This window comes from Carlito syrichta, unplaced genomic scaffold (assembly GCF_000164805.1).
Source record: "Carlito syrichta isolate Samal-C Ts95f unplaced genomic scaffold, Tarsius_syrichta-2.0.1 Scaffold305313, whole genome shotgun sequence".
Classification (NCBI taxonomy): domain Eukaryota; kingdom Metazoa; phylum Chordata; class Mammalia; order Primates; family Tarsiidae; genus Carlito; species Carlito syrichta.
Window position 1 is genome coordinate 140,641 of NW_007249409.1, and position 14,580 is coordinate 155,220.

Sequence of the window (14,580 nt, forward strand, 5' to 3'; positions counted from 1 at the left end):
ACCTAACCCATAACTAACTCAGGCTTTTTCTTCCAAGAGGGGGATTTAGGAGCTATTCTCCTACTTCCTCACTCAGTGCCCTTGCAAATAAAGCTTTTCTCATTTACAAAACCCACAGCAATTGATTTATTGCCTGCAGGCAAAACAGACCTGTATACAGCCGGTCACACAGGTGTAAACATTTGTGAGTGGATTGCCGGAGCCCGCGGGTTCGAGACCCGCCTGGGCAGCGAGACCTCATCTCTACAATAAGTCAAAAAATCAGCCGGGCATGGTAGCGCATGCCTGTAACTCCGGCTACTGGGAAGGCTGAGGCGGAAGGATCGCCAGAGCCCAGCAGGTTGAGGCTGCGGTGGCCGGGAGCGGCCACTGCACTCCAGTCTGGGCGGCAGAGTGAGACTCCAACTCAAAAAAAAAAAAAAAAAAAAATTCGCTGGGCATAGTAGCCCATGCCTATCGTTCCAGCTACTTGGAAGGCTGAGGCGGAAGGATCGCCTAAATGCAGCAGGTCAAGGGTGCGGTGGCTGTGAGCGTGCCACTGCTCTCCAGCCTGGGCAACAGTGAGACTCTGACTCAAAAAACAAACAAACAAACAAACAAACAAAAACTATTCGAGACCCGCCTGGGGAGCGAGACCTCATCTCTATAATAAATCAAAAAATTAGGCGGGCGTGGTAGTGCATGCCTGTAATTCCGGCTACTGGGAAGGCTGAGGCGGAAAGATCGCCAGAGCCCAGCAGGCGAGGCTGCGGTGGCCGGTAGCGGCCACTGCACTCCAGTCTGGGTGACAGAGTGAGACTCCAACTCAAAAAAAAAACGAAAAACCATTGAACTATATGCTTTAAAAGGTGTAATTTATATAAATAACACCTCAGTAAAGTTGGTTTTTAAAAATGAAATCAATTTTGAATAATTAAAAAATATGTAAGAGCTGGGCTCAGTGGCTCAGCCTGTAATCCCGCGCCTTTGGGAGGCTGAGGTGAGTAGATTGCCAGCCCGCGGTTCAAGACCCGCCTGGGCAGTGAGACCTCATCTCTACAATAAACCAAAAAATCAGCCGGGCATGGTAGCACACGCCTGTAATTCTGGCTACCCGGAAGACTGAGGCGGAAGGATCGCCAGAGCCCAGCAGGCAAGGCTGCGGTGGCCGGGAGCGGCCACTGCACTCCAGTCTGGGTGACCGAGTGAGACTCCAACTCAAAAAAAAAAAAAAAAAATATGTAAGCATGAAGCAATTTTCTGGAAAGATACACAAGAAATATCAAAAATGCTTGCTAATGCTGGGTGCAGTGGCTCACACCTGCAATCCCAGCATTCTGGGAGACGGAGGCGAGAGGACCGCCTGAGTCCAAGGGTTCAAGACGAGCCTGGGCAATTTGGTGAGACCTCGTCTCTACAGTAAATCAAAAAAATTAGCTGAGTATACTGGAGCATGTCTGTGGTTCCAGCTACTTGGAAGGCTGAGGCAGAAGGATCACCTGAGCCCAGCAGGTTGAGGCTGCGGTGGGCATGAGCATGCCACTGCACTCTAGCCTGGGCCACAGAGTGAGACTCCTACTCAAAAACAAACAAACAAAAAAACGCTTGCTTGCTTCTGGAAAGTGGGAACAAGATTAGTAGATGGGACAGAAGGTAGAATACCTCTTTTTATATAAGCCCTTCTTTACTATTTGAATTTTCACATGACTGTTTTGTCTTTTGTTGTTTTTTTGAATTGGAGTCTCACTCTGTGGCCCAGGCTAGAGTGCAGTGACACACTCACGGCCATACCCCAGCACTGACCTGCTAGGCTCCAGCAATCCTCCTGCGTCAGCCTTCCAAGTAGTCGGAACTACAAGCGCGTGCTACCACGCCAGCTAATTTTTTATTTATTGTAGAGACAAGGTCTCACCAAATTACCTGGGCTGGTCTCAAACTCACTGGCTCAGGCAATCCACTCGCCTCAGTCTCCCCAAAGTGCTGGAATTACAGGCTGAGCCACTGAGCCCAGTCATGACCGATTTTTAAAAATTTTTTTATTCTTATTTTTTCTGAATCAGAGTCTCACTCTGTTGCCCAGGCTGTAGTGCGGTGGCACACTCACAGCCACCGCAGCCTTGACTTGCTGGGCTCAGGCGATCCTGCCACTTCAGTCTTCCAAGGAGCTGGAACTACAGGCGCGCTCTATCATACCCAGTTTATTTTTTGATTTATTGTAGGGACAAGGTCTCACCAAGTTGCCCACTAGTCTGGAACTCCTAAATTCAATCCTCTCACCCTGGCCTCCCAAAGTGCTGGAATTACAGGCTTAAGCCACCACGCCCAGCCACATGACTGGTTTTTTATTTAAAATTTATTTAAAATTTAAAAAGCTATTTAGCTTCTTTCCGTGCAGACAGCGCTCCCGCAAACATGGTGAACGTTCCTAAAACCCGTCGGACTTTCTATAACAAGTGTGGCAAACACCAGCCCCACAAAGTGACACAGTACAAGAAGGGCAAGGACCCTCTGTATGCCCAGGGAAAGCGGCGTTATGACAGGAAGCAAAGTGGCTATGGTGGGCAGACTAAGCCGATTTTCCGGAAAAAGGCTAAAACTACCAAGAAGATTGTGCTGAGGCTTGAGTGTGTTGAGCCCAACTGCAGATCTAAGAGAATGCTGGCTATTAAGAGATGCAAGCATTTTGAACTGGGAGGAGATAAGAAGAGAAAGGGCCAAGTGATCCAGTTCTAATGTCATTTTGTTATAAAGAGAATAAAATCTTGATTATATTCACTTAAAAAAAAAAAAGCTATTTAATTAGAAATAAAATTCAGCCTGGGTAACATAGCAAGACCTGATCTCTACAAAAAGCAAAAAAAATTAGCCAGGCGTGGTATGTGCATCTGCAGTCTCAGCTACTCAGGAGGCTGAGGCAGAAGAACTGTCTGAGCCCAGGAGGTTGAGGCTGCAGTGAGCCGTGATCGTGCTACTGCACTCCAGCCTAGACAACAGAATGAAACCCCAGCTCAAATAAATAAATACATAAATAAGTAAATAAAATTAACACATATTCCTAAACACAGCAAAAACCTGGACTATGTTCACCAAAATATAACCGTGGTATCTTGTGGGTTGTAGAATTATAGGTCATCAATGTTTTTGTCTTATTTTGTAACACTTTCTGATTTTTTTAATGATACTTTTATAATTAAAAAAGGATAAAGCTATTTCTACATAATGCAAGTGATACATACAGAGAGAGAGAAAGTGGAGATGCTGGAACCTAGATGTTTCTGAAAGCTGCAAGGGAGAATTCAGAAAACACTCCTTGTAAAAAGGAGAGAAGTAAAGTTCTACACAGGTTACTTTGCTGCTAGTTACAAAATTTTTTAACAGCAGATACATGGATTTCATTTCTGCTGAGCCAACTGCATGAACTTTTTATTCTGCTGCAAAAAGAACATTAACCTCAGAGCAGGCAAGTATTTTGGAAACACTTTCTTGCCTGTGTAAAAACAGAACCCAGGAAGATGAAACAACTTAGCCAATGTTACACAGCTGACAATACGGAGAGCTCAAGGTTCCTTGCTCCCACTGAGTGCTCCCTCCTCAATGCCCTTTGGCAAGAGCTGGACCACTCAGGGCCCTCCTTCCACTCAGACGTACCCCTGACACCTGCACCCACAGCTTGTAGTGAGTGAAAAGGCAGAGATTTTGGAGCTATGAGCTATTCTATACTGTTACCAAAAAAAAAAAAAATTCTATTTAAATGAAGAAGAGTCAGGCACGGTGACTCAAGCCTGTAATCCCAGTACTTTGGGAGGCCAAAGTGAGGGGATTGCCTGAGTCCACGAGTTCAAGAACAGCCTAGGTGACTTGGCGAGATCTCATATCTACAATAAATCAAAAAATTAGCCCGGCATGGTAGTGCACACCTGTAGTCCTGGCTACTTGGATGGCTGAGGTGGAAGGATTGCCTGAGCCCAGCAGCTTGACACTGGGGTGACTATGAATGTAACACTGCACTCCAGTCTGGACAATAGAATGAGACTCCAACTCAAAAAAAAGAAGAAGAAAAGATAAATTATTTAAGATTACTATGTATGGCCAGGCTCGGTGGCTCAACCTGTAATCCCAGCACTCTGGGAGTCAAGAAGAGTGGATTGCCTGAGTCTGTGGGTTAGAGACCAGCCCCAGCAACTTGGCAAGACCTCGTCTCCACAATAAATCAAAAAATTAGCCGGGTATGGGAACGTGAGCCTATAGTTCTGGCTATTTGGAAGGCTGGGGCAGAGGGATCGCTGGAGCCCAGCAGGTCAATGCTGGGTGGCCATGAGTGTGCCACTGCATTCCAGCCTGGGTGACGGAGTAAGACTCCAACTCAAAAAAAAAAAAAAGAGTACTATGCATGTGAATGTTCACCTGCATAATCACAGACATTTCAGGCCATAGTCAATTCATCCCACACTTTTATTTTTTTATTTTTATTTTTTTGAGTTGGAGTCTCACTCTGTCGCCCAGACTGGAGTGCAATGGCATGCTCCTGGCCACCGCAGCCTCGACCTGCTGGGCTCTGGCAATGCTTCCACCACAGCCTTCCAAGTAGCTAGAACTACAGGCGTGCACTACCACACCCGGCTAATTTTTAATTTATTGTAGAGATGAGGTCTCACCAAGTAGCCCAGGTGGGTCTTGAACCTGTGGGCTCAGGCAATCCACTTGCCTCACTCTCCCAAAGTGCTAGGATTATAGGTTGAGCCACCGAGCCTGGCCTCATCCCACACTTTTAGACAATCACATAATTAAGGTATCTCAATTACACAGCAAGCCCTGGTGGGTAAGGAGCTTGCCTCTCTTTTTCAATATCACTGTCAAATCTTATCACTAACATCTTTTACTAGCAACAGGATTCTGTTGAAACAGTATGGGATTTGGTATCACCAGATCTTAGTTCTGGTACCCACTCTGCTATCAACTAGTTTTTTCCACATATAAAATGGCTATAAATCTGCCCTGCCCACTTCAGTGAGACTGTTGGAAAATCTTAACAAAATAATGAACTGAAAGGTTTCAGAAAAACTTAAGTGCTTTTCAGACATAAGGTATTACAAACATCCTCTTAAAATTTCTGATACAGATGGATAACCAAAGGTTTCTCTGGTACAACAGAAATTTACATGACGGTAAAGGGAAACAAAGGCTTCTTGCTGGTACACTCACCTACAGGAGCTAATAGGAATGTTTTATCTCCTAGAAATCCAAAAAATGCTGTTTTTGGTAAAGCAATAACATCCTATTGCCCGAACTGTGCCACTGACCCCAGGGGCTCATTTTAACAGCAACTACCAGCCTGTCTTCTTTCTCACCTTTGGAGATGCCAGACTTGATCTCGGTCGGAGATATTAAGAGATTATATTCCAGCAAAATCATCACCAGAAATTTGTATCTGCCATTTAAAAATGGAACCCTGCAGCTGGGCTCAGTGGCTCAGCCTGTAATCCCAGTGCTTTGGGAGGCTGAGGTGAGTGGATTGCCTGAGCCCGCGGGTTCAAGACCCACCTGGGCAACTTGGCAAGACGTCATCTCTACAATAAATAAAAAATTAGCCGGGCATGGTAGCGTGCGCCTGTAGTTTCAGCTACTTGGAAGGCTGAAGTGGAAGGATCGCTGGAGCCCAGCAGGTAGAGGCTGCTGTGGCCGGGAATGGCCACTGCACTCCAGTCTGGGTGACAGAGTGAGACTCCAACTCAAAAACAAAAACAAAAACAAAATGGAGCCCTGCAGGGCTCAGTGGTTCAGCCCGTAATCCCAGTACTTTGGGAGGCCGAGGCAAGTGGATTGCCTGAGCCCGTGGGTTCGAGAACAGCCCGGGCAACTTGGTGAGACCTCGTCTCTACAATAAATTCAAAATTAGCCAGGCATGGTGGGATGCACCTGTAGTTTTAGCTACTTGGAGGGCTGAGGCAGAAGGATCGCAGGAGCTGAGCAGGTCAACTGTGGGGTGGCCATGAGCCAGCCTGGGCGATGGAGTGACACTCCAACTCAAAAAAACCCAAAAAACAAAAAACGGAGCCCTGAAGAAACTCTTACAGTTCATCTGCCCATAGTTCCAAAATCTGGTTTGTCAACAGACTCACCTAGAGGGACTTCTTAAAAACACAGATCTGAGTTTTGCCCAAACTCTAAATTTCCAGAGATGAGAACTAAAGAATTCATAATTTTTAAAGCTCTCTAACAATTCTGATGATCAGTTAGATTTGGAAAATCTCTCATTTTTCACTCGATGTCAGCGAACAGATGTAGTTAAAGTTGAGACTAGGGCCCAGTCCCTAACTACCAGTTCAGGACTCTCTCTCAAACTGCTGCAACTCTTAAAATCTTGAGTACTCCAATCTCAAAAATCTGAAACTTTTTGGGCACCAACATGACATCACAAGTGGAAAATTCCACACGAGGCCTCATGTGATGGGTCACAGTCAAAACTTGCTATGCATATAACAACTTAAATAAATTTCATGTTTAGACTTGGGTCCCATCCCAAAGATAGATATCAAAATGTATATGCAAATATTAAAAAATATGAAAAAATCTGAAACACTGGTCCCAAGCATTTTGTATAAGTGATGCTCAATCTGTAAGGTCAACTGATCCAAACCATTTCCCTTTCATAAAATGAAATACGGGGGTCCTACCTGAAAATCTAGGAGTGGTCCTGTGTCCACTTTATTCAACCAAAAAAAAAACAGTATCTAACTTAAGTCCAATTCTTTGCCAGTAAGTGCCATGAGTACTCACACTACACTTGGGCACTCGACTCCAGTGTCCTGTCACTGTTGAGGCCCTAAAACTTATGACAATCAACCTATCCTCTTTACAGTCAATTTTTGGGTATGAAACTTATATATGGCAATAATTCCAATTACATAAACAGTGGATATTAAAGGACTATTGGTATTGATCTTCCATGATTTTGGAAGTGGCAGATTTCTTCCAAATTTGGACTTTCTTGTGATACCTTTGAAATGGGTGGGAATTTACTGAAAGCTTGCAAGCTCATCACATGCTGAGTCAGCCTGACAAATGCTTGGAGTCAGAAAGATGCTAGCTTGAGCTTGGGTCTAACACTTGAGAGGAGGTCATACCATCATAGTCCTATGCTACTCACATAAGTACTTTCAGAATCTACTGAAGAATGATATGTTTACAGAGGAAACCACCAATGTCATGGGAAACAGTGCAGAATACTTTGAAATTATGATTCACACACTACACAATTACCCTTCATCAAAAAGATTTTGTGATATACTATCAGAAAAAAAAATTTTTTTTTTTTGTTGAAATAGGTTAATATAAAGTCCAAGGTGTATGAATAGGCCAAAGGGTAGGCACATGGGCATAATGGGCAGATAGACATCTCTTAAGTAACTGACACATCAGAATCTGAATGGGCAGGTGATTAAGACACAGTTTTACAGGACTTTTAGAAATCAAGTGAAAGTCGGCCAAGCTCGGTGGCTCAGCCTGTAATCCCAGCACTTTGGGAGGCCGAGGTGAGTGGACTGCCTGAGCCCGCGAGTTCGAGACCCGCCTGGGCAACTTGGCGAGACCTCATCTCTACAATAAATAAAAAAATTAGCCGGGTGTGGTAGCGCGTGCCTGTAGTTCCAGCTATTTGGAAGGCTGAGGCGGACGGATCGCCAGAGCCCAGCAGGTCAAGGCTACGGTGGCCGGGAGCAGCCACTGCACTCCAGTCTAGGTGACAGAGTGAGACTCCAACTCAAAAAAAACAGAAAGAAAGAAAAAAAAAGAAATCAGGTGAAATCCTTACACTGGATTCTATTGTAGGAAAGTGGTCAAAACTCAAAATCCAAACAAGGGATTTTGGAAAGAAGCCTATAATGTAGGCTGTAATGCCAATGGCAGCAGAGATCCCTAGACAAACTATGTTAGAGTTGGAAAGAATCTCAGTTTCTTGTTCCAATCTAACCTACTGTTTTACAGTTAAAGACACAGAGGATCAGACAGAGAGTGATATGTCCAAGTTCACATAGCTACTGAGGACCCTGATGTCCCGTCACTGTAGGTCCTCTTAGACTGGATTCAGCTCAGTTGGATTAATGATATGGAGCAGATCATGAGGACATCCAAATGAACCATTTCATTCCAAAGATCATAAAGCCTCAACTCTCACCTCTTTTTTTGCCCAGGATATTGGGGCCTATCACTGGTCCTTTAATATTTAGAGTACTCATTCATTAAATTATTGCTAAAAAGAAGGCATTTTTTACACTTACACTTTTATATTCCACTTAAATATTTACTGAATGCCTCCCCTGAGGCAGGCATTGTCCTGGGCCACAGGAAGCATAACCAACCAACACGTTTCATTACATATCATGTATGGTTTAACAAAAATGTAGGCTGTCCTATAGTGTATGATGTCAGAGGAGAGTTCTGAGCAACAAAGATAAAAGAATTTGATTATTTCATTTTAGTTCCTGGTGAGAACTAATCCACATCACAAAAGTCCAACAATTTTAGCCCTCCTCAGGATGAGAAGGGCAAGAACAGCAGAGCAGCCAGGATGTCTGTACAATACAAGGCATAAACTCCTGTATCTGGCCAAAACCCACTGGAGACATGAGCTCTGAGAAAGCATATTCAACTTGTTCAAACATTTCAACTTTGGGACAACTTGAAAAGCAACAGACAGTTGTGCTAGACAGGAACCCAAGGTGGTTCCGCCTCATTCCTACCTCCCAGTGACCAGCGAGTTTGGGTGGGATCTCCAATCCCAGTTTCTCCAGCTCTCGCTCCCTGTGCTTCTCATACTGCCGGTACCCTGCATACCCGCCACCTGTCGCCAACAGAATGGGCAAGGGGCGCAGTAGGAACAACGTTCGGGCAGGGGCAGTGTGAACTTTTCTGGTACCTGTAACAAAAAACAAGAAATTTTTTAGCCTAGGAGATAGGACTAGAGTACAGTCATTCGAATACAACACAAGCAGAAGGGCCAGGAAAAGTCAATGCATCTCACAAGCCCTCAGTAAAGGTGACTGGACCCTCACAGTATCTGACAGGCAGGTGCAACCTTGAGTCACTACTAAGACTCTTCTCCAAATTCTATCAATAATAAAGAACAGACATCTTTCCTGTGGAACTACAATGCACCTCAATTGTCACCACAATCACAGAATTTAAGATGAAAACACTGAATTGTAAAGAGGTCAAGAAACGAATCAAGGTTGCCCAAATGGCCACTGACAGGTCCAGGACTTGGAGCCAGATAACAGTTCTCACCCAGGACTCTTTGATCTTGCTTTTATAAACCAGGCCCAATTCTGAACTGGCACTGACATTCTCATGCGCAAAATCTTTTAAACTCTTACAACTCAACAATAAAAAGACAAATAGCCCAATTTCAAAATGTACAAAAGATTTGAACAGACATCCGTCCAAAGACATACAAATCACCAATAAGCACATGAAAAGACAGACATTAAACATCTGTTATGACTTGAATTGTGACTCCTCAAAATTCTTATGTTGAAGTCCTAACCCCTAGTACCTCAGAATATGGAAACAGGGCTTATATAGAGATTAACGAGTTAAAATGAGGTTGTTAGGGTGGGCCTAAATCCAATATGATGGGTATTATACAAAGGGAAAATTTGGAAACAGACATGCACACAGGGAGAAGACTAGGTGAAGATGAAGGCAGAGATCAAAGTAATGCTTCTATATGCAAGGAGAGAAAGCCAGTGAGCCTTTAGAAACCAGGCAAGAGGCACAGAACAGATTCTCCCTCAAAGCCCTCAGAAGACAGTAACTCTGCTGACATCTTGATCTGACTTTTAGCCTCTAGAACTGTGAGACAAATTTCTGATGTTTTAAGTGACCCAGTCTGTGGTACTTTGTTACAACAGCAAACCAATATATCACTAGTGATCAGGGAAATGCAAAACAAAACCACACTGAGATACCCCTTTACACTCATCAGAATAGTTACAATAAAAAGATTTAAAAGTTTGGTAGCTCCTCAAAATATTAAACATTAAGTTACCATATGACCCAGTAATTCCACTCTTAGATACATACCTAAGAGAACTGAAAACATATGTGCACACAAAAACTTATAATGTTCACAGCAGCATTATTCATAATAGCTGAAAAGTGTAAACAACCCAAATGTCTATCAACTGATGAATGGATAATTAAAATGTGGTATGACCATATAATGGAATATGATTTAATAATAAAAAGGAATGAAGTACTGAATATACACGTTAGAGCATGAACCTTGAAAACAATATGTGAAGAAAAGCCAGCCACAAATGGCTGCATATTATATGATTCTGTTGAAAAGAAATGTCCAAAGCCGGGCTCGGTGGCTCAGCCTGTAATCGCGCGCCTTGGAAGGCTGAGGTGAGTGGATTGCCTGAGCCTGCGGGTTCGAGACTGGCGACAAAGTGAGACTCCAACTCAAAAAAAAAAAAAGAAATGTCCAGGAACGCACACCTGTAGTTCTGGCTACTTGGAAGGCTGAGGCAGAGGGATCGCTGGAGTCCAGCAGGTTGATGCTGGGGTGGCTGTGAGCGTGCCACTGCGCCCCAGCCTGGGCGATGGTATGAGACTCCAACTAAAAAAAAAAAATGTCCAGAAAAGACAAATCTATAGGTAGGAAGAAATGGCATGTGACAGCTTAATGGGTAATATATTTTTATTGGGAGGGGCAAGGAAGAAATGAAAATGTTCTATAATTAGATAGTAATGATGTCTGCACAACTGAAAATACTAAAAACCACTGAACAGCACACTTAAAAGGTGACTTTTTTTTGAGTTGGAGTCTCACTCTGTCGCCCAGGCTGGAGTGCAGTGGCATGCTCATGGCCACTACAGCCTTGACCTGCTGGTCTCAGGCAATCCTTCCGCCTCAGCCTTCCAAGTAGCTGGAACTACAGGCACGCGCCACCATGTCCAGCTGAATTTTTCTTTTTTTTAATTGTAGAGACGTGGTCTCAGCAAGTTGCCCAGGCCGGTCTCAAACCCCTGGGCTCAGGCAATCCTCTCGCCTCAGCCTCCCAAAGTGCTGGGATTACAGGCTTGAGCTACCACGCCTGGCAAAAGGTGACTTTTATGGTATGTGAACTGTATCTCAATAAAGCTGTTATGTTTTAAATCTCACACACACACACACACACACACACACACACACACACACACACACACACACAATGGAATTCAGCCTTAAAAATACAAAGAGCCGGGCTCGGTGGCTCAGCCTGTAATCCCGCGCCTTTGGGAGACTGAGGTGAGTGGATTGCCTGAGCCCGCAGGATCGAGACCCGCCTGGGCAGCAAGACCTCATCTCTACAATAAATCAAAAAATCAGCCGGGCGTGGTAGCGCATGCCTGTAATTCCAGCTACTTGGAAGGCTGAGGCGGAAGGATCGCCGGAGCCCAGCAGGTCGAGGCTGCGGTGGCCGGGAGCGGCCACTGCACTCCAGTCTGGGCGACAGAGTGAGACTCCTACTCAAAAAAAAAAAAAGATCTTGCCATTTGCAACAACATAGACAAAACTAGAGGACATTACATTAAGTGAAATAAGCCAGACACAGAAAGAAAAACAATGCATGATCTTACTTATACAAAGAATCTAAGAAAATAAAGACTTGAATACATAGCAACAGAGTAAAATGATGGAGGGGGTGGGAAGATACAGATCAAAGGGTACAAAGCTGCAGTTATGTAGGATGAATAAACCTCAAGATCTAATATACTACACGAGGATGACAGTTAATAGTATTGCATGTTTGGTAGCCTAGGCAACAGAGCATCTTTACGAAAAGTAAAAATAAATAAATGAGCTGGGTGTGATGGCATGCACCTGTAGCTGCTTAGCTACTTCGGAGGTTTGAGCCCAGGAGTTCAAGGCTGCAGTGAGCTATGATTGCGCCACTGTACTCCCGAGTGGGCAACTGAAAACAGGAAGTTTTTGTCTCTAAAAATAATAACAATAATAATATTATAATATATACTGGTAATTTGTCAAGAGAGTAGATTTTAGGTACTTTTACCACAAAAATAAATAAAAGAAAGGTAACTATATGAAATGATGGATACATCACTTTACTTGACTGTGGCAATAACTTCACTATAAATATGCATATCAAGTATATAAAAACATGTTGTATAACTAAAATATATACAAAAACAAAGCAAAAACAAAGACTCAACAGCTAAATTATCAGCAGCCTGTGTAAAACCAAAGAGCATAATCTTTGTACTGCCTTTGACTTCCAGACAGAAGGAAATAATCTTGCTCACCATATCACTGTGTTTTGGTTTTTGTTAGTTTTGGGGGGCTTTTTTGCTTGTTTTTTAGTTGGAGTCTTATTCTGTTGCCCAGGCTGGAGTGCAATGGCACGCTCACAGCCACTGAAGCCTCAACTGCTGGGCTCAGGCAATACTTCCACTTCAAACTTCCAAGCAGCTAGAACTACTGGCATGTGCCACCATGTCCTGCTAATTTTTTTGATTTATTGTAGAGATGAGGTCTCACCATGTTGCCCAGTCTGGCCTCAAACCATGGGCTCAGGCAATCCTCTCACCTCAGCCTCCCAGTGCTGACATTATAGGCATGAGCCACCACACCCAGCTTTTTTTTTTTTTTGATGAGTTAGTGTGGATGTCATTGCCTCTTCCATTGTCTAATTATTCCTAAGAAACACTTACTGATGTAATAACTAAATACTGTATCTCTGACCAAGAAAGACTTCTCAAAAAGCTAGAAACTGTTTTTTCTTTCTGAACTATTTGGTGACAAGAGAATGGCTATACCCTCTCTGCACTGAGCTAGCAAATTATACCGACTTGTCACACTCTACCAAATGCTTTCTGCTATGCTGGTGCTTTCTTCAAGTTATAGGTCTCTCCTGCCTTCTCTAAGTTTTACTTTACTCTGGCAAAAGAAAGTAGCAATTAGAGCTTGCCACCCATTCCTGACCACTTCCCCCACTGGTTTTAGCACTTTACAAAGGCACAGTGGCTGCTCTTCTACAGATTCAAGATTATAGCTTAATTTCTGAGGCTCTCTTTCCACTCTTCAGGTTATTCCTGGGTGTTCCATCCAGCATGCAATTTCTAATTAAATAAGTAACATCCAGATATTTTCCTATTAACTATAATACTGGTAATAAGCTTCTTGGTGCTATTCTCATTAAGCATTTCATTTTATTCCCAAAGTGGTCTTATTGGGCAGTAAAAAATAGCTTTAGTATGATGGAATCAAAAGGATATTCAGATAATAAAGACAATGCACATCTTTATACAAGTTCAAATAGCTTCTATTTTTTTGAGTCAGAGTCTCACTCTGTAGCCCAGACTGGAGTGCAGTGGCCGCTCCTGGCCACTGCAGCCTCGACCTGCTGGGTTCCAGCAATCCTTCCGCCTCAGTCTTCCAAGTAGCCGGAATTACAGGCACACGCTACCACACCCGGCGGATTTTTTGATTTATGGTAGAGATGAGGTTTTGCCAAGTTGCCCAGGCGGGTCTCGAACCCTCAGGCTCAGGCATTTCACTCACTTCGGCCTCCCAAACTGCGGGATTACAGGCTGAGCCACTGAGCCTGGCCCAAATAGCTTCTTAAAAAATCAAAAAGTTTATAACCCATAGTATTACTAAGGGTGTGGGGAACTGGCATATTTACATGCACTTCCTGCTCTTGTAAATGTAAACAGGGACAACTCTCTCTGAAGAGCAATTTGGTCTAAATGCCAAAATGTAAAATACACATACCTTTTGACCCAGCAACCCTCCCTCTACAAGTTTATCCTCTCGATGCCCCAATATGTTACTACAGAACTATAGTAGAAAAAGATTAAAAACAACTTAAATGTCCAACATCAAATGCTACAGTCATATAACACAATACTATGCAGCTGGTAAAAAGGATAAGATAAAAATAGCTAATGCTTCAGTGATAGCTGCATGCCAGACACTCTAAGCACTTTACACATACTAATTCACTTAATTCTAACAGCCACTCTTTGTCCCAATTTACAGATGAGCAAACTGAGGCACAGAGAGGGCCAGCCTCATCTCTTGCTACTTACCTGTGTGAAAGGTTCTAAGTGGCAGTTTCTTTAAGGGCTGTAGGAAGTGGCTTGGGGCAGAGTTCTCACAGTGACAGAGGCTGTAATCAAGCAAAATGAACCATTAAATATTTCTCTTAAAATTAAAAAACAAAATTAGTGGATCAATCAGTAAAACTTGAACAGAATTAACAGATTCAATACAGTAGTTTATCAATATTAATTTCTAGGTTTTTAACAATTGTACTGTAGTTAATTAAGAAAATGTCCTTGTAGGAAAAGGGCTGAAATATTTAAAAGTAAAAGGTCATCAAGTCTGCAAGTTGCTCTCAAACATTTCAGGGAAAAGAAAAAATGTACATATATACTACATACACAGGGGACAAGGGGTAGGGAATGATAAAGCAAGAATAGTCTGAAACTATTTCACAATAAAAAGTATTTTTTTCTTTTGAGTTGGAGTCTCACTCTGTCACCCAGACTGGAGTGCAGTGGCCGCTCCTGGCCACTGCAGCCTCAACCTGC

The 14,580-nt window shown here is 43.3% G+C and overlaps 2 protein-coding genes across 4 annotated transcripts in view; one reads left to right on the forward strand and one right to left on the reverse strand.

Moving 5' to 3' along the window:
* Positions 1-14,580, reverse strand: part of PISD (phosphatidylserine decarboxylase) — a 53,533-nt gene that overhangs the window by 31,122 nt on the left and 7,831 nt on the right. For 2 of the 3 annotated variants that reach the window (XM_021714181.1, XM_008061529.2), the window contains exons 2-3: positions 14,077-14,156; positions 8,718-8,893 (exon numbers count right to left, since the gene is read on the reverse strand). In XM_021714181.1, the coding sequence (XP_021569856.1) occupies positions 8,718-8,893; positions 14,077-14,156 (256 nt within the window). Of the gene's footprint in view, positions 1-8,717; positions 8,894-14,076; positions 14,157-14,580 lie in introns of those variants that run through there. The other variant, XM_021714182.1, reaches the window with a different exon arrangement.
* Positions 2,362-2,769, forward strand: LOC103263876 (60S ribosomal protein L36a-like). The gene has a single exon (XM_008061527.1). The coding sequence runs from the start codon at positions 2,392-2,394 to the stop codon at positions 2,710-2,712; it is 321 nt and encodes a 106-aa protein (XP_008059718.1). The 5' UTR covers positions 2,362-2,391; the 3' UTR covers positions 2,713-2,769.